Source organism: Engraulis encrasicolus, chromosome 4 (genome assembly GCF_034702125.1).
Source record: "Engraulis encrasicolus isolate BLACKSEA-1 chromosome 4, IST_EnEncr_1.0, whole genome shotgun sequence".
Lineage (NCBI taxonomy): Eukaryota > Metazoa > Chordata > Actinopteri > Clupeiformes > Engraulidae > Engraulis > Engraulis encrasicolus.
The window spans coordinates 53,846,186-53,866,296 of NC_085860.1; the positions used below are offsets into that span (position 1 = coordinate 53,846,186).

General features: G+C 44.6%; 2 protein-coding genes across 4 annotated transcripts in view; both read right to left on the reverse strand.

Annotated features, from left to right (window-relative positions):
- The window catches only part of tspan3a (tetraspanin 3a), a 42,934-nt gene extending 25,525 nt beyond the window's left edge, over positions 1-17,409 (reverse strand). Inside the window, exons 1-6 of one of the 3 annotated variants that reach the window (XM_063197725.1) lie at positions 16,869-17,400; positions 12,672-12,863; positions 11,989-12,063; positions 10,157-10,258; positions 9,414-9,566; positions 5,450-5,749 (exon numbers count right to left, since the gene is read on the reverse strand). In XM_063197725.1, the coding sequence (XP_063053795.1) occupies positions 5,642-5,749; positions 9,414-9,566; positions 10,157-10,258; positions 11,989-12,063; positions 12,672-12,863; positions 16,869-17,081 (843 nt within the window). In that variant the 5' untranslated portion in view covers positions 17,082-17,400 and the 3' untranslated portion in view covers positions 5,450-5,641. Of the gene's footprint in view, positions 1-5,449; positions 5,750-9,413; positions 9,567-10,156; positions 10,259-11,988; positions 12,064-12,671; positions 12,864-16,868 lie in introns of those variants that run through there. The other 2 variants (XM_063197723.1, XM_063197724.1) reach the window with 2 other exon arrangements.
- Positions 17,410-19,133: 1,724 nt separating this feature from the next.
- ch25hl1.2 (cholesterol 25-hydroxylase like 1, tandem duplicate 2) lies at positions 19,134-19,967 on the reverse strand. The gene has a single exon (XM_063197886.1). The coding sequence runs from the start codon at positions 19,965-19,967 to the stop codon at positions 19,134-19,136; it is 834 nt and encodes a 277-aa protein (XP_063053956.1).
- Between the last annotated feature and the right edge of the window lie 144 nt (positions 19,968-20,111).

Sequence of the window (20,111 nt, forward strand, 5' to 3'; positions counted from 1 at the left end):
CAGAGCGGTCATGTACAGTAGATCGTGAGCAGATTCACATCCACCCTCATGTTAGTCAGCTATGAAATACAAAGACAAATGAAAAACTCATTGCAAAAACATTGCAAAAAACAAAGTAGCTAACTTAGTTAGCAACTATGGTTTCGAGAAATTAACCTCTGGAGAAGGCCAAGTAAAAACTCCATGCCCCATCTGCCACAAACATGTCAACAATACACGCGCACGCGCACACACACACACACACAAATAAAAACAAACACACACACACACACACACACACACACACACACGCACACACACACAAATAAAAACAAACACACACACACACACACACACAAATAAAAACAAACACATACGCATACAGGGGAGGGAGGAGGGCACGGATCAAGAGTGAACGCCCACACACACACTTCACAGCAACGCAGCAGGAGCTCCTAAGCTCTAACACACACACACACACACACACACACACACACACACACACACACACACACACACACACACACACACACACACACACACACACACACACACACACACACACACACACACACACACTTAGCTGAGAGCCTGTACTCGAGAGCACAGGACCACTGACAGCTTTTGCTGGGCCCGAGACAAAAGCATCTGAAAAGGCCCCCACCTCCATACCTACAATGTAATGAGGTCCCAGTTCTGGGCCCCTCTATTCTCTGGGCCCGGGACAACTGACCCCTTTGCCGGCGGGCCAACAGGAGAGTACACCGAGAGCCTGTTTCAAGCATCACTCTCTCATCTGCACGTGGAAGCCAATGAGTCCACACAGCCAGAACGGCTGAAAATTACAATACTGTACCAATGAAATGGCAGGCAACCCTCACCCACACTACTTTCTCCTCATCTGTGTTAGAAAGCTCAATATCACAATACGATGCAGATAACCTACTACACCCACACACACTGTGCTCTCCTCATGCCTGTAGAAACCACAATACAATACAACACAGACAGCCTACAGACACTCACAGTGTTGCCAGATGTGTCTGACCAAATCCCGCCCAAAAGCTTCTCAAAAACCGCCAAATTCCGCCCAAATTCTACAAATTACATTGACTTCTATGGGCCCAAAACAGCTGAAAAAAAAAACACAAATGGCCAATTTTTCCCGGGCACCCACCCAATCTGGCAACACTGCTCACACACTACTTACTGCACATCTCCTCACCTGTGAGAAGCTGCTGCTCAACACAAGAACTGCAGAGTATTACAATATAATAACATACACGCCACCTACACTCGCACCACTACACTACCTTTATCTCCTTATGTGTCAGAGACCCCTCACACTCACACACCCAGAACTGCAGAAGATCACGATGCAATACAATGCATGCAGCCTGAGCCTAAACGTCCACTTCTAGGCCTTGCTGTTTCACATGGAGATGAGCGAGCGAGTATGTATCTCTAAAGGACTGACCAATTGGGACGGACGATGAGGTCATTCATTTTGCCGATGCAGTCAGTGTCATTATAGGGTGTCAGTAATAGCCAAGGAAGCTGCACTGATCACTCCTGCTGCTTAATGTACAGGAAAAGGAGACTTTGCGTCAAGCTGTGAGTGTGTGTGTATGTGTGTGTGTGTGTGTGTGTGTGTGTGTGTGTGTGTGTGTGTGTGTGTGTGTGTGTGTGTGTGTGTGTGTGTGTGTGTGTGTGTGTGTGTGTATGTGCGTGTGTGCATGCATGCGCGCCGCCACCCCAGATGAAATGATCACGCTGTGTGTGGGCTGTAGTCTCTGACTGTGCAGCCATTTCAAGCCAGAAGAGTATTCATTTCGGCTCCAGAAGTGTATTCATTTCAAGCGTATTCATGAGACAGGTTTCACGGCTCCCGCTGCTCTAGTCTGCACTGGATCGCATTGCCCTGCCCTTTATTCCCTACACAGCAACACATTGCACTACACTGAGTATTGTTATTGTACTGTACTGGACTTCACTATTATTTCTATTATTGTAGTGTCTTCTTCTTAGTTATCTATCTTATCTTTGTTACATGTTCAATGTTAAATGTTCAGTGTTCAATGTTAAATGTTAACTGTTAATTTATACTGTATTTATTATTGTCCATTGTTACCAGTCCATCACTGTTACCTCTCCTGTCTGCACTTTATGTCAGTTTGTATATGTCTTGCCCTGGCATGTTATAGAGAGAAAACGTAATTTCATATCTCCTTGTATGTCTTGTGCATAGTATGAAAGTGACAATAAAAGCTGACTTGACTTGACTTGTACACTGACTCTGCATCGCCCTGTGTCACACTGCACTGCAATGCACTGCACTGCCCAACCATACACTGCCTCAATCACAACAAAAACAAACAATGGTGTTCTCTCAGTCACACAAGTCTGATATGAACTTGAGCTCACTTCCTTCCTCTATGTCAACAAACGATAAGAAACGAGCAATCAAGCCCACAGCCCTGCCCTATCCTACAACAGCCCTTTGGGGTGCGTTTCTCGAAAGCGTAGTTGTTAGTCAGTTAGCAACTTCGGTAGTTGTCAATAGGAAATTGCATTGCAAAGAACAAAGTAGCTAACTTAGCTAGCAACTATGGTTTCGAGAAATTAACCTCTGGAGAAGGCCAAGTAAGTTACATATTTGTGTGGCAACCTCGGCAACCGGTTCGTGTTGGTCGCATTTGACCTGAACAAACAGTTAGTTTCCTATAGGGGTGGTACTGTTCACAAAATTCACGGTTCGGTTCATATCGCGGTGTCAAGGTCACGGTTTTCGGTTCTCTACGGTTCTTTTTTTTTGTTCATGATAAAAGGTGCACTGGCTAATAGAATCAGACTTATCATTAAATATCCTACATATGGTTTGTATAGGCTTATAATGTGAAAATGGTGTGATTTTAATTGTCATCCTCTGATTTGGTCTTATACGCTAATGTTTTAATCAGAGAGACTGGGTAAGATACTCCTAGAATCTCTGTTTTACATATTTTTCTGAGCAGTACATGAATTGCGGATTGCGATGGATTGCGCGGTTCGGTTCGGTATGTGTGTGAATTATACGGTTTCGGTTTTCGGTGCGGTTTGTGCCATCCCTAGTTTCCTGGGGATGTGTCCATAACATGAAGCAGTGGTTCTTAACCTGGGGTACGTGTACCACTAGGGGTACGCGAGCACACTGCAGGGGGTACTTGGAAAGATGTTATTATTATAACAAATGTATGGAGCAGTCACATCAGGACAGAGAAAGCGATATAGAACATGAATTAGGGGGTACTCATAGCACAACAAAGAGGTTTAGGGGGTACGCGAGACAAAAAAGGTTGGGAAACACTGACATAAAGCATTGTCCACACGATAGCTTTGTCTTTAACTACGTATGTATCTGAAGAAACAACAAGAAATAAGACATCAAGCCCATAGCCCTGTTCTACCCCACGGCAGAATTCTGGACTAACAGACCCTCACCTACAGAAAAACCTTACAGAGTAGAGCAGAGTAACTTTATTGATCCCAGAGGGGAAATTCAGGAGGAAATTTAGGGGGTAAACCTAACAATAGGCAAACCTAATAATCGATAACCTACAGCCTTAATTTAGCTCAGAAAAAGGCTCTTCTAATAGATTATTTACCTCTACTACCCCCAAGGTTAACTTAATCAGGTTTACAACTGAACCATCTTCTTAGTATGCTCGCCTCCAAAGCCAGTCAAGGGACTGACACTTGTTATCCTCCTTGGGTAGCCTACTACTCGGCAGATAGCATAAGGCCTCTTGTTATCCTCCTTGGGTACTACTCGGTAGATAGCACAAGGCCTCTGTACTACTCAGTAGATAGCATAAGCCCCTCCTGAATAATGGCCTTGCGTGATAACAGCCTTTTGTGTTAAGCTGCCTCTCTGGAGGAGCAGCAGACATGGGAGACTACTAGAGCCAACTGGGTTTGTGTGTTTTTGTTTTTGTCTGCCTGATAGCCAGCTGGGTCCTTATGTCCCCTTATGAGTCATGAACTCTTCTCTTTCACCCTGGCTTGTCTTGTCCTCCTCTCCTCCACCCCCTCTCTTCTCTTTTCTGTTATCGTCTATGTCCTCCTCCCACCCTTCTCCCTTCTTACCGAACTCTTCTCCCATCAACCCACCCCTCCACCCCCACCCCCACCCCCACCCCCACCATTCTCGCATCCTTTCCTTTCCTCTCCTCCTGTATCTCCTGCCTCTCTTCAAGATGTGGCAGTAAGATGTGGCAGGGGGTGGACTCCAATATGCAGACTTCCGTCCTCCCTTGCTCACTTGCCTGCTTGTGATCTCATGATGAGTTCAGTGACGACAGAAAATGTATTCGATATCTTGCCAAAAGCACAATTCTGACGTCATTTCTCATTTGCAATTGGGATGGTGACTGAAAAACAGGTGCCCCAAAAGTTGTTGTGGTATGCTAGACTGACACTTAACTGTTTTCTCTCCACAGAGGTGGGGCGAGGCCACAAGCACAAGTGGAGGACGGGAGGAGTGTGCATTTTGGAGTGCACCCATTGTCTCCTGTCTGGCCGCGTCTGTCTGACTGAAGGCACAGCGCGCTGACACAATGAGGTCAATGTGGAGTGTGTGTGCGTATGTGTGTGTGTGTGTGTGTGTGTGTGTGTGTGTGTGTGTGTGTCTCTCCCTGACTCTCTGCTCTTGTGTCCGTCCCCTATCTTGGCTCTGCTTCTGTCTCTGTTGCCCCGTCTGTGTGCCTCAGACCCAGACTCCTGTTCCTATATGGTACAATGAAATTCTAGGCTGTTTCGTCCAGAGGCGGCATTACGTGCCTACGTCACAATAGCGATGTGCATCCTTGTTGCCGACGACATTTGATTCGTCGCCATGACAACCGTCCATACCGTCCCTAACCTTAACCCTAAACCTAACCCTAACCCTAACCTTAACCCTAAATCGCTTGTTTGAAACTAGTGAGTCCCAGTGCAGCGCCCACTGCAGTTCGGCAACGAGGACGAGCATCACTAGTGACGTAGGCACGTCCGGACGAAGGACCTAGTTTAGAGTCCCGCTCCTATATGCCTCCACCTTCTGCCTTCTCCGATCACAGTTTCGGACTCTTCTCTTCTCTTCTCTTCTCCTCTGCCTGTCCCCGTCCCAGTTTCCGTGTTCTCCTCGGGCTGTTCTGTCGTTCGGTCATGGAGCTTTAAAGTGACGTCACTTCCCCTGATTTCATGGGACCTCAACAGCGTTTTTAGCCGAAAATTGTAGCATGTAATCCAATGGTGGTCTTAAAAGGATATTTCAATCCCCTTCGAGTTGTGCCACGAGCTCCATATATGTTGTTTCTGATATTTTTGTTTAAGTGTTGTGCCTCCGTTTCCATCTCGGCTACTCCTGCCTCAGTGTCAGTGCCCGTCTCTTTACCTGCCTGCCTGCCTGCCTGCCTGCCTGCCTGCCTGCCTTCCGCCCTCTTCTCCTATCTGACTGCTCCAGCTACACCTCGTAACCACTTGGTAACAGTGGGGGGACACAAAGCCAAAACACATCAAGACAACAAGTGACATGTGTATGACAGGATGGTAAGCACACACGCACGCACGCACGCACGCACGCACTGGCAGTCTGTCTTAGCTCAGTTTGAGTTCGAGTAGTCTGATTGCAGAACAGCAGGCTTTATGAAAGTAGTGTGTAGTGTACCTGTATTAAAGCGAAGGTGAGCGCAGCACAGATCACGTACATCATGATCTCCTTCAGCTTCTTCACAACAAGCGCTTCACAACCCTGCACACGGAAGCAGAAGACATGGGCGTTACTGTGTGTTTGTGTCTGTGTGTGTGTGTGTGTCTGTGTGTGTGTGTGTGTGTGTGTGTGTGTGTAGGGTCAATGACGCTTTTTTTGGGCTCAGATGTCAATGTGGTACAACCCCAGCTAATGCCTATACATTAATTAGTAGAGATGCACCGGATCCAAGATCCGGTTGCGGCAGGATAATAGGGTTTTTCACAGGGTCCGGCAGGATCTTAAAGCGATGGTTCGGAGTAGAATCACCCTAATGCCATTTGAACCGTGACACCCATCCACCTTTACACCCGAAGTGTTTTCTGCCGCAGGCTTACATCAACAGAGTTGCCGTGTTATTCGATGTTTATTCCGGATAGCTTGACTCAAGCGCATATGGATACTGGGCACCGTCTCCAAACTTTCCCCACAAAAATAACATGTCATGACACCAAACTTCTACAGTATAACAAATGTGGTTTGTACTCACAAAAAGATGAATTTGAAACGTTGTACATAGTCCAGGAGTTTATTAGTAACAACACACGAGACGATTAGCTTTTCTGCTGCTAAACATCCGTCGACGTCACTTCCTCCAGCTGGGACTGTCCACTTATTGTAAGGTTTGTGTTTTAGTCCACAGCCAGGATATATGCACGAGTGTGGCATCGTCTTCTATTTATTAAACGTGGTAAAATTTAAATCCGAAGTGGTTAATTTCTAGTTGTAGCGCAAGCTGTCTTTTTGAGTTTTCCGCCTTCCGGACTCACGTGTATTTGTTTCCATCAACAAAGTCCCAGCTGGAGGAAGTGACGTCGACGGATGTTTAGCAGCAGAAAAGCTAATCGTCTCGTGTGTTGTTACTAAGAAACTCCTGGACTATGTACAAAGTTTCAAATTCATCTTTTTGTGAGTACAAACCACATTTGTTATACTGTAGAAGTTTGGTGTCATGACATGTTATTTTTGTGGGGAAAGTTTGGAGACGGTGCCCAGTATCCATATGCGCTTGAGTCAAGCTATCCGGAATAAACATCGAATAACACGGCAACTCTGTTGATGTAAGCCTGCGGCAGAAAACACTTCGGGTGTAAAGGTGGATGGGTGTCACGGTTCAAATGGCATTAGGGTGATTCTACTCCGAACCATCGCTTTAAGCAGTGGATCCGGTATCCGGCAGGTACGTAAAAATCAGGATCTGGGGCATCTCTACTTTTTACGTAGCCTAGGCTTTTCAGTCAGTCTTTCACAACCCCAATCGCTGCATGGAGTGAAAGCCCTTTGGAAGCGGCCGTTGCAGGCAGTGTGGCAGTAAGCCAATGAGTCTAAAAAATAGTTTGAGCCAACGTAATAAAAAGGGCCCGCGTGTTCGTGTAGGCTATATGTTTCAAACCTTTCGGAGGATCTGGTATCTGGATCCTGGTTCTGGATCCGGCAGAATTTTAAGCGGTAGATCCGGTATCCGGCAGGATCCTTAAAATCAGGATCCGGTGCATCTCTATTAATTAGTAATTGATAACTAATGTACTGCAATGAATATGCAAAAACATGTAATTCATAGAATAGTGGCATTAGTAGTGCTTGCTCCACCCTGACGTGTACTACTGGTACTAAAAAGTCATTGGCCTGTGTGTGTGCCAAACAGGGAGCTCGTCCATTTGGAGACTGAGATGTCATATTTACTTATTTTTATATGACCACACTTGCCACCCTGCAGGATATTTCCAATAATGTTTGGATCTGTGTGACGATCCAAATAAGAGTGCCAAACTTGTGTTAAAGCTTAAGCTGCGTGTGTGCACTGTTGGGAAAGTTACTCTAAAACTGTAATGCACTACTTATTACATGTTACTGTCATTTAAAAGTAATGCCTTACATTACAACATTACTTTTTTTAAAAAGTAAGGCATTACACTACTTTTGCATTACTTTTAGTTACTTTAGCCAAAATGACTGGAAATAAGGATTTGGCAATCTACAGTGCAAATCTATGAAGTGGCATGACTTTCACCTGCCATCCACAAGTCGTTTTGGAAGCCTGCAGACTGAAAACCAACATTTTCAGGAATTGCGTATTATCCACATACAATAAGGCCTAAGAAAAATAAAAGTTTGGTTCCGGTTGGTTGTCAGGTTTGGTCATCGTCCGGTCGGATTTTTTTTTTTTTTTTCGATTTTTTTTTCAATTTCTTTTTTTTATGTCCAACCCCCCAACCCCCCACATGCGCCAGATTTTGTCATAAACGTTGTTGAACAATGCCAAGGACGATAGTGGAGTTGAGGCTTGATAAGTACAGCTGAAGCTACAATGAAATATAATAAGCATTAATGAGCCAAGAGGCCTATAATATTTTATTTCAAATTGATTTATTTAAATTTTAGTGATGTTTAGTTGAACAAAAGTGAGGGGAGTGCAACATACTCATCCCCCCCCTCGGATAGCCTACCCTGCCGTGTCCCTGTCTCGTGCGAATGGGATGCATCCCCTCCTTTCCTGACTAATTTGGTGGTGCTATGGCACCTCTTCAAATCGTCAAATTGTTTGTAGGCTACTGTTTTTCGACGTGGAAAGCGGTTTGGGTTTCAAGTACAGTGTGCATTTAACTTAAATGTTCTTGGCGTCCTTATTTTCAATGGAGTCAAAGTAGTGGGCATATACCCATCTTGAAAACGAGCAAGCTGGATCTTCTGGATCGGTCATCCTTTGTCAGCCTGCCATTTTGAGAGACGAAGCGTGAAAGAGGAAGCAATGTTCTGCATGAAACTTTAAAATCTCTGTGCGGACGTAGGCTATCGTAGGCAATAGCTGATCTCGCGGTGATCCGCGAACATTGTATAAAGAAAACAAAATACCCACACAAAATTTAGGTGAAAAAAATGCTTTGTAATGTGCAAGTTACTTGCATTGTAACGAGGACATATTACCGATTTCCCCCCCTGTAATCAGTTACATTACTGCGTTACTCAAAAAGGTAATGCATTACAGTAATTAGTTACTTTTGTAACGAGTTACTCCCAACACTGGTGTGTGTGTGTGTGTGTGTGTGTGTGTGTGTGTGTGTGTGTGTGTGTGTGTGTGTGTGTGTGTGTGTGTGTGTGTGTGTGTGTGTGTGTGTGGTGCTTAATAGGGCTGGGTATTGCAGCCATGTTCCTGTATCGATTCGATTTCGATTCTTAGGGCTTTGAATCGATTAATCACGATTCAATTCGATTCGATTCGATTCACTCAGAATCGATTCAATCCGTTCTCTTCTTGGTGCAAGGATTTCCCCCAAAAGATGCTGTTGCCTATTTTTATATAAAAATGTCAAAGGGCTATGGCTTGACAGTGTTAACAGATTGCTAATTTGTAATAATAGGCCTAGGCCTAATTGACTAATACCTACTGGGCATTTTCCATAGACCTAAATGAAACAAAAAGAACAAAAAGAAAAAGTGCAAAAAAATCGATTTTGTGCCCTGTGAATCGATTATGTGAATTTTAAATGATATCGATCGATTATCGATTGAATCGATTATTTTACCCAGCCCTAGTGCTTAACACTGCAGCTTGCCGATACGGTGTGTGTGTGTGTGTGTGTACTGTAGTGTGTACTGTGTGTGTGTGTGTGTGTGTGTGTGTGTATGTGTACACAAGTGTTAAGTGTTTATTCATCTTAGTGCTGACCTCAGGGTACAGGTCTTGGGGGCGGAGCATGGTGCCGGTGCAGTTGTAGACGTTTGGTTTACAGCAGCTGAGCGGGACGCTGTTGTTATGCGACTCCTCAAACCAACGCGTGAACCGCCAGTCCGAGTAGTCATGGATGCCACAGCAGTGGAGCTGGCGGAGGGGAGAGGAGGAGAGGAGTACACATTTAGATTACAAATGGCCAAAAGAAAACAGTAGAAACCTGCTGCCCGTCTGTAGCCAGCATAAAACAACATTGTTAACATATTTAACTCACAAATGGCCGGAGACAAAAAGCTGAAACTCTGTTGCCTAGGGCCAGCACAAACACCACAGAGATACAAAGACAACACAAGTGCTCTTTATCCAGCCCACACTCTACTTGCATTGTATGTCCTCTTTGTAAGTGTCTTTGGATACATTTGTCTGCTAATATAATGTTATGAGATATCTCCACTTCACGCCACAGCAGTGAGGTGATGTCAACCAGGGGGCTATTCCAACACCCTGACTAGGTGGCTACCCAGGTTAAGATAACCTTGAGGTAGTGGTAAATCAGCTAACATATTCCACATCATTTTCTTAACTGAATGACACCTGTGGGCTATCCATCAGTGGGTTTACCACGTCCTGTAGGTTAACTTGGCCAGGTTTATCACTTAACCATGTTCTAGTTGGAACAGCCCTCAGCTAAAGCCACTAAAACAACTGTCACCTGATGTCAAATGTCACCAAAGGCTCACCTGTCTTTGTACGTAGTCGATGGCGCGGCTCGGGGCATCAGTGTTGGTTCCATTGTACTCGTTGTAGACGGTCCTGATGGACCTGTTCACCTCATCCTCCACCTGCGAATGAAACGAGCACACCATCTGTTTAACCCGAGGCAGCCATGCTCCACTGCAAACATCAACGTCAAGTGCCAATATACAGTAAACGTCAATGGCACCTTTTAAGTGATACTGTCCCATTTTTGAAAATAAGCTTATTTTACACCTCTCCTTGAGTTAAATGATTGGATTTTACCTTTCTCCTGTATTTTCAACCTCTAAGCTAGCAGTTAACATTGAGTCCTATGAGACCAGTTAGCCGCCAGCTGGTCTCATAGGACTCAATGTTAATGTTAACGGTGCCCATACAAAACAAGATGGCCAGGATATGCTTGCTGCAGGATACACGTGCGCGACGCGTGCACATTTTGTGCACGGATACGTTGCCATGCATATTTTATATCAATTTTGTGCGTGGTAGAAAACCTGACACATAACACATGCTAATACTACAAACACTGTCTCCTTTAAAGTGAAGAAAGAGCGGCAGCAGGGAGAGAGAGAGGAGAGAGGAGGAGAGGAGAGAGAGGAGAGAGGAGGGAGAGGAGGAGAGGAGAGAGAGGAGAGAGAGGTGGAGAGAGAGGAGGAGAGGAGAGAGAGGAGGGAGCAGGGAGAGGAGGAGAGGAGAGAGAGGAGAGAGAGGTGGAGAGAGAGGAGAGAGAAGAGAGAGAGGAGGGGAGAGGTGGAGAGAGAGGAGAGAAGAAGGTGCCACCCTTGGCAAACACAGTCTATTATGAGGTGATTGAATCCAAAGCTGTACTGTAGTGTTGAGCTGGCACGGCACAGGGGCTGACTGCTGCTACACACCAGCAAGAGTGCAGCGTAGCACAAGTGCACTTTATCCCCTACACTCACACACCCGCAGTATGCTCAGTAACAGGCAGACAACTGTCATTTCACTGCATGCCGTACTTTATAGTATTTCTATGCATGTGACAAAATGCAGGGTTCCCACACCTTTTTCATGAACAAATTCAAGCACTTTTCAAGCACCAAATTTTCAGTTTTCCAGCACCTTTAATAGGTTGCGGGAAGGGGGTGTGGGGGTCCTCCCCCAGAAAATGTTGTGTTTTTAAGATGCAATTTCCTGCATTCTAATCAATTTTAGGGTGTCGAATGGCAAATCCCATCTGACATCTCACTCCCTCAGATTTTTGATGTACCTGAACAATTTATTTCTATTATTTGGCTTACTGAGTTTGACTTGACACAAATTTCAAGCATTTTCAAGCACTTCACCAAACAGTCAAGCATTTTCACGACCTAATTGAAATTCAAGCATTTTCAAGGAATTCAAGCACCAGTGGGAACCCTGAAAATTAAATCCTTGTAATCCTTGTTCAGGTTTGGATTTACGCTTTACTCTCTACATGTATTAGAGAAAGGACCTCTGCATTATTTATAAGAGGCCTCAGAGAGCGCATCTCTGCCTTCTAGTGGACAGTAACACGCATGTATTGCGAACTAACTAACGAACAGCCAAACACACAAAAAGATCACATGACCTCCTTGGCGGAGGTAATAATAAGGGCCTGCGCCCAACTGAACTGGGCTGTTTAGAATGACCACCTGCGTGTAAAAACAGGTAAAAAGGGCATTTTCGGCGGGTTTTTCCAGCAGATTTATGGTCATAGAAATAAAAAAGATTTAGTTCAAATTGGGTGGGATTTAGTGCTTCCAGGAGGGTTTTGAGTATTTTTTGGGCTGGAAATCATCTGTCTCATCTGGCAACCCTGCCTGCGCCTCACCTTTGCTCTGTAGATGTATCCCAGCACCACCACCACCACCTCGGTCACAAACACCAGCAGCAGGATGAAGACGAACTGTGGAGTGGGAGGACAGGACACACATATTCATGGAAATCATTGTCAGTAACGGCTTCGGACTGAGTATTTTAGGTTCTGTCCTGTAATATATGTTGTGTGATGGAGTGACCATCAGATTTGTGGGTGTGTTCTGACTGTCACACCAATGAGCCTAGCTCTTTGGTGTAGCGGTCAGAGCCCTAGTTTACAACCCCAACAGGTCCGAGTTCGAGTCCCGGCTGCGCAACTCTACTCCCCTTCTCTACATGTAGCACTTGCTTTTCATCCATGGTATTAAACTCTTCTTTGCTGACTCACTTACAAAAGCATCAATGAACATAAATAAAATGAAAAAGTCTTGTTGTCGGCTGTGGTGTATGCATGCATGTATCCCACCCCAAAGCAGAGTTGTATAAAGTAAAAGTAGAAGTACGCTTACAGATGTAAATACAACACGAGACTATGATATATGGTTTCAACTTTGTAATATCATGTTGTAGTACTGGAATGAAATCTTTAAGAGTACTTGCACTTCTTCTTTATACAACTCTGCCCCAAACCATAAATAACTAAAAACAAATCAAATAAACGATGCATAAATGCATCATGAGGTTCAGTTCACTGACCGTGGCCAGTCCGCAGCGGCTCTCCCTGATGGTGGCGCAGCAGCCGATGAGCCCGATGAGGAAGAGGAGCCCGCCCACGGCGATGATGACCACCGCCGGGATCAGCGTGTACACGTCCTCGAAGAAGTGGTCGTAGTCGTCATAGGTGATGAACACGTAGGCTCCTACGTAGCACAGGATGCCGGCCGCCGCCTGAAGATGAAGACAAGACAGCAGGAGGAAAAGGAGTCAGGACTAGGGATGCACTCGATACTCGATAACAGGGTCAAAGACGTCCAAAATGAAATTGCCATTCAGTGTAACGGATACCTTCTGCTGACTGTAACTGTAAAAAAACATGATTTTTTAAATTGTTTCAAGTGAATGGATGACAGCCGAGGCTTTCATGAACTCACTGGAAAAATAAATCAATAAAAAGAGTCATGTTTCTTACAATTACAGTCAGCAGAAGGTATCTGTTACACTGAATGACAATTTCATTTTGGACGTCTTTGACCCAACAGCATGAAATACCTCGATAACGATATTTAAACAATATTTATTTAGAGATATAGCCGAGTGTTTTTCTTGTCACTAATTTGTCGGTCTGTGTGGGGGGCGTGGCTTTGGTCATGGCAGGCTTATTGCGCATTTGTTGACAATCAGCAAGTGATTGGACGGCACAGAAAAGTTTTACTTGTTCGTGATAATTAGGTCATTTTCGCGATACCCATATTGCCACTCTTGATATCGCGATTTCGATACATTTTCGATATATTGTGCAGCCCTAGTCAGACTCAGGAAATCCCCTGCGGCTTTTGAACAATCCTTCCAATATCAAAGACAGCATGGCAGCTGCCCTAAACAAGGGAACCTGAGCAAGGGGGCCAATCAGAGAGCGCCCTCCGATGACACGTATTACTTGACAAACAGAAGCTTGCAGTTTGTTTGCATAGATACAACTGACACGATTGGCCATAGGCTAGTACGTATAAAAAATTATACATTCGTAAGGCCCAATAAACTGCCATGGGTAATCGTAGTTGGTTTCTGCCTCTATAATGGTACCAGATTCATGCAAGTTGGGGTTCTATTCTACCTTGCCACTAAAAAACACATTCAAGTATAACACAATATGTATAATAAGTATAATATGTCTCCGTTGGGCTCCAAAGTGTCTGATTTTCCCGTAAAATGACCCGATTATAAATGGTACGATATTACTGTCCATCTTTTTTCAGTCGTAAACTTCCTTATATTCTATTGCCTTTGCATTGTGGATGTATTAAGCGTTAACATCTAATGCATATAGGCTCCAACATCAGAAGATAGCAGTCGAATGGATGAAGTCCTATATGGAGGACGTTGTAACAATCAGAAGCCCAAGGTCAAAGCTACCGGTATGTGCCAAAGGAATGATGAAACTGCAGTGCAATACTGTTGACTATCGGCATACATGTCACTGCTGCTGAGTTCTAGCTCTGTACTGGGACAAAAAAAGAAAACAGTAGCCTGGTCATTGTAGGTGAAGAAGCCATTAGGCCCCAAATACAGCGCAGGAAGTCAGTTAGGCCCTTGCAGCGGCCGGGTCAGAAGCAGGAAGTTGTACAGATATGGCATTGGCACAGGGTCAAAAGCATATCCGCTAGCTAGCTATCCGTTACGGTTCTCACCACTAGACATAGCAAAGGCAAGCTCAGCGGACACTGAGACTGAGGTACTTTGTATGTAACCGTGATGGCACATATTACAAGCAATCCAGAAAGTCAAAGAATGCGCGCACATCAGTGGCACAGGTGCTGGACCAAACATAAGATAACGGAGAAGAAAATAAAGGTCAATTGGCAATTAAATCTTTGGGAGCATTTAACAGTGTTGCGGCCCTTTATTTTCTTCTCAGACATATTAAAAGCACCAAGGAATTAGCCTGATTATCGACTTTCAAATCTTGTACCGAGATGTTGGTCTGACCAAGAAGATAACGAATAACGTTTCCCAAACAGCATGGTTAACCCGACTCCCTCTGTTTGCTACTGGTCAAGGCCAGAAAAGACCATGCCAAAGTTTAAAACAAACATTTTCTTAATCCCAATAAAAGGTCTCTGCTTAAACCACGTCACTGGCTTGAACACAGCTCTACCCAGGGCCGTTGGAGATGCTCAAAGTTGATTGGTTCCCGACAAGGTGGGTGAAGTTTCTGATTTCTCCAGAGCTCAGGAACTATGTGTATTGCTCCTGGCCTGACTAGAAGGCAGGTGTTGCGTCACTAGGAGGGCATAGCCTGGCTACCAAGGAATGGTACAAGGGAAGGGTGTGAATGAAGCAATCCACTCCACTCCACACCCTTTGTCTACTTGAGTAATTTTCTAGTATGTGTATTGTGTTGCAATAAGCATTGTATACAATTATATTTGGTGTGTTTATACTTGTTAAAGCATTATTGAATGCCTTGTTTACTGCATCTGCACACTTGGCCAAGGCCAATAATATCTTGCAACCAATTGCACTTGATGTCTGTCCCGTGTTATCTGCTGGTGAGTTGTTGTCTATAGCTTATGTGTTTATGTTGTCTTGCTGCACATTTAATCGCTCCTTTTGAGGACAATAAAGTTGAAAGTTGAGTGGACGTCGAGTTGAAGTTAAAACAGGCCCTGTTTTTTCGTTGCTGCAATGTGCCAATTGGCCAACCCAAACTACTAGGTTTCTAATACAAATGAACTTATCTCCTATGGGGTTAAGTGAAATAATTTCAAATCTACAAAGATCTGGCAATCCAAGTGTAAATGTCCTTCTTTTGCCTTTAAGTCTGTACACTTTGCTGCAAACTTGCCTGTTTTACAGTGAAATTCAAATGTGGAATCTGATCGCTTGGTCTTAAACCTGCAGTGACACCCTAGCTCTGTTGTAACGCAGGCTGGCTTGAGAGCACATTCGTAATGACAATCCATTTTGTTGTTGTAATCCCCTATACGTCGATGGCATACCACACATGACAAGGACAGCGTCATAACAACAGTCGCTCGATACGAGACAGTGGGGTGCTTTGAAAGCTCCGCAGTGGCCTAGTTTCGCAGGGTACTCCGCGCGACGGGGAATACCACTCCACATCGAGACTGGGAGGTGGCTCTGCCTCCCACCCCCTGCAACCCCCCAAAGTGGAATTTCATTTAAAACCCATGCTAACGTTTAATAAGTCCTCGTTTCAAGATAATATACAACTGCCAATAGCAATTCCAAGATCATGAGTTTCCATATCAAATATAATGTCGGTCAAACAACAGGCTTGTATGTTATATTATTGAAAAGTCAGTAGGCTATGGTAGAAATACGGTTAGGCCCATAACAAAGACATGAATGACAATACTGCCAAGCCCTGCAAATTGGGGAAGCCATGGCTAAAACTGATGGAATGTTTGCATTGCAACAGTGTTGTCAAATATGACTTAATTTGATACATTCTGCAGTGGCTGACTGGCTCTGTGTATGATGCTGCTGCAGGTGTCAACTCGGCAAGGGATTGGTACAGGCCCCATCGCCACGTCTAGATCTAACACATTTCGGAAACATTGTAATGAAATCTCAAGTCAGAACGTTGGGACTTCGGAATTTCCACATAGCCCTAGAACTAGAACTACAGGGTCACAGAAAGGAGTAAGTTGCCTCTGCTCTCTGTCTGTCCCTTCTTATCGATAAAGCAGAGGACACAGCTTGCTGTCTGTGACTAATACAACCCCCCGAATAACATTACCGATGCTGCTAACAATATTTACGTCTAATGTCTAATGACCAAGAGAACGACTTAGAGGTGACACACCCAAACTCACATGCTACAACCTCATCAACAAGAATATCGAAGACCCCAAAGGATACGAACTAAAGAGGCAGGTTGGGTTTTTTTTGTTGACCTGTTATCCTTAGCGAAAGGGTAGGACAAAACGTTACGCTAGTCCGCAATGCTAACAGATGACAAAACGTGATTATGGATGCAAGAATTAAACACAGCATACATTTAACAAGGGTTTTCATCGTCAATTATTTGAAGAAAGGGTGACCCATGCAATCACACAGTTGGTCTATGAAAGCCGCAGAGCGCAGCTCTCCGTTAGCTGGCTAGCTGGCAAGATGTAACAGATAAGCATAGGATAGGCTAATTGCTGCGTAGTGCTAAGCCATATCGTTTGACGCATCGTTGTTCTGCAAACCATCTGTAGAACTTACCCAGAAAATAAGATTGAGAAAGACCAGCACGGTCTTGGAAGATGTTATACCGCATTGACCCATTGCAATTTCTCCGTTATCCAAAGGTTTCAGAAAATTATTCCCGTTGCTGCTAGGATTGTAAAATGGCTGGCTGGCTGTTGTATCCCATGCCCCGACAGCCTCCACTCCACACTGATCCAACACCGCTGCTACCGGCTGGGAACAGGACATGTGATGCGATGACTTCACACAACACAAGTCTCTAGTGCTAAAAACTAAAACATGTTGACATTCCCACCATCTGTGGATCTGTGGGTCATTTATAGGAATAAATCATTTGGAGGCCAGCAGCCTAGGCCCAATGCAAGTCTTGCATGATGTATATGTATAGGCCTATGTAAAAGTATGGGTTTCAACATGCAAGCAAAATCTGATATAATAATTGTGGTAACAACATAACCAATGTGATACTGTTGACCCCTAGCGGTCATTTTTCTGCAGGAAAACAGTACAATTACATTTATAGTTTGCAATATATTGTATCCAGTTCCTTCATCCATTAATGCATTACTGATTACATGTTACTGTCTTTTCAAAATAATCCCTTACACTACAATACTACAATAATTAAAATGGTAAGGAATTGATTGCACTATTTTTGCATTACTTAAGTTACTCTCACCAAAATAACTTAATATGGATTTCACAATATACAGTGTGAATCAAGCTCATGAGTCATGGCTATTTCATCTCCCATCCAAAAGGTAGGCCTATAACAGCTTCCCCCCTGTAATGCCTTATATTACTTAGTTACATCAAAAAGTAATGCATTACAGTAAACACATGTAATTACTTTTGAAACTAGTTTCTCCCAACACGATTGTCACACGCCAGTGTGAGTTGAATGTTTGGACAGTGAAAGCTCGACAGAATTCTGAGCGCCATACAATACAATTTGGAATTTTACAATCTTGCATTCTTTTAAAGGTAAAAAAAAAAAACAATGACCAAAACTCTCGTATAACCATAATAGGTTACAGAATTATTGCACCCAAATGAGTAAAACATTGATCTGCCAAGCATTGCCCTGTAAACAGAATACTCTACTACAATCAGGCTGACATGGAGTTGAGTGTGCAGAGTAACTTTATACATCCTGAAGAAAATTAAGGTGTTCAGCAGTTTACACAAAATAATATACAAGTTATGATATGCATGGCAATAAAAACGCCACAATAAAGTAGGCAGTAAACCAACCACCCACAATACAGCATAGTAAACCAACAAAGCTCTCTGATAATATGACTTGCGGTAGACTGTATGGATTCTAGTGACCCCAACGATTGTCCAGTGTTGCAGTGTAGTGCGTAGAATAGGCCTACTAGAAATAAATTAAGGTACTTCAACAATAGTCCAATAAAGTGTTAGTCCAGCATGGAGAAGGTGTCCTAGTGGGGGTGGCTTGTGGCCATTTCAGTGACCTTAATATTTTCACACGCACGCACGCACACACGCGCACACACACACACACACACACACTGTTGCTGTGCTTCGTAATAAATATTGTGCAAGAGTGAGTCATCATATAGCTGAGCTGCATGGTACAGCGTGGGTGCACAGTCCATTTGCAATGTCCAGAAAAAGAAGTATCCAGGACCTAGTAGCTTTGGTTGTGCAGAAGCCACATGCGCCACAGATAATGCATTTAAGTTAACACAGCCCTCTTCTGATAAGCTTGATTATCACAATAATCATTAAATATCACACATCATTAAATATTGCATTAATGCATAAAAGTTAACACAGCCCTCTTCTGATTTGATAAGCTTGATTTTCACAATAATTATTAAATATCACACATGAATAAATATTGCAGTAATTGTTGTAGATATATCCATAAGAATACAAAAAACAATACACTTTTTGAAGAAATTTACCATGCAGGTCATTGATAGCAAATAATAGTAAATAATTTACTTCGCACATTGCAAGTGAGACTTACATTTGTCCTTGACATTTTACACTCAGTATGCTATTATCATGCACCAAAACAATCTATATTGTGTTATTATTGTGATGTTAAAGCATTATTGTGTTATTATTGTAATATTAGATTCAGGACCATATTAAGCCAATGTGGCACTATACCTCACAGGTACCGCTTTTATGAACACAACTTTTAAAGCTTGTGACGTGTGATGCCCCAATCACTAGTTAAAAATGGTTGGTGCCCGTGGGTACTGTGCCAATAGCTCTTGGGGACAAGCCGGCCATTATTACATCCTAATTACAAGCTTTCGCAAAGCTGAAATCAGCATGCGTGCCAAATATCTTGTCCCAGTGGCTGAAGTGGGGCGCGAAGTTGGTGTTGGGCTTCTGGTGGTGCACGTCGTGCTTGCTGGGGCCCCCGTAGACTCCGAAGGGCACGAGGCGCGAGGTGGACCAGGGGAAGTCGTAGCCGCAGTGGTCCTCCACGGACACGTACACGTGGACCACCATGAAGACCCAGGTGGTGAGCAGGTGGCACCTCAGCACCACCGGGTTCAGGGTGGTCCAGAAGCCCACCGTGACCAGCTCCCACCCGCCCAGGCACTGGGTGGCCAGGGCGAAGGGCGCCATGTACTTGTGGTGGATGGCGTGGAAGGTCACGTAGAGCCAGCGGATGTTGTGGTGCAGGAAGTGCCAGATGAAGTACTGGAAGTCGAAGAGCAAGAGGTTCCCGATGACCCCCGACACCAGCTCCAGCAGAGTGGGGGCCCGCTCGGGCAGAGGGATGGGGGGCCTCCATGCCCACTGTGCCACGGTGGCGGGGAAGACCAGGAGCAGGTGGTTGCGTAAGGTGACACCTGAGCAGTGCAGCAGCATGGCGGGGGTGGGCCGCTTACCTGGCTGGATCCTGAAGCGCTGCACGGCCGGCCACCGGTCCCCCATGATGTCACACACCAGGTAAGGTAGGACGAGGATGAAGTAGGACGAGACGGTCAGGATAACGGGGAACAGAGGCGACCTCATGGACTCAGAGTAGGTCAGCCGCAGGTGGTCCCATAAGGGCTGTAGAACAGAGTCCTGCTCATCATAGACAGTCCACAGCAGCTCACAGAGATTGGTGAAGTTCATCTTTGCCTGCTTTTCCTCTCTTTGTCTCCCACGCTCTGCTCTCAGCTTCAGCTCAGCTCAGCTCTGCTCAGCTCGATCTGCGATCCTAAAGAAGATGCTCTAGCCACAGGCAGCCAGGCAGGCAGCTCAGATGCAATGCAATGG

Bases quoted from the DNA above. Each gene is read 5' to 3' on its own strand.
- ch25hl1.2 (XM_063197886.1), bottom strand. From the start codon at position 19,967: ATGAACTTCACCAATCTCTGTGAGCTGCTGTGGACTGTCTATGATGAG.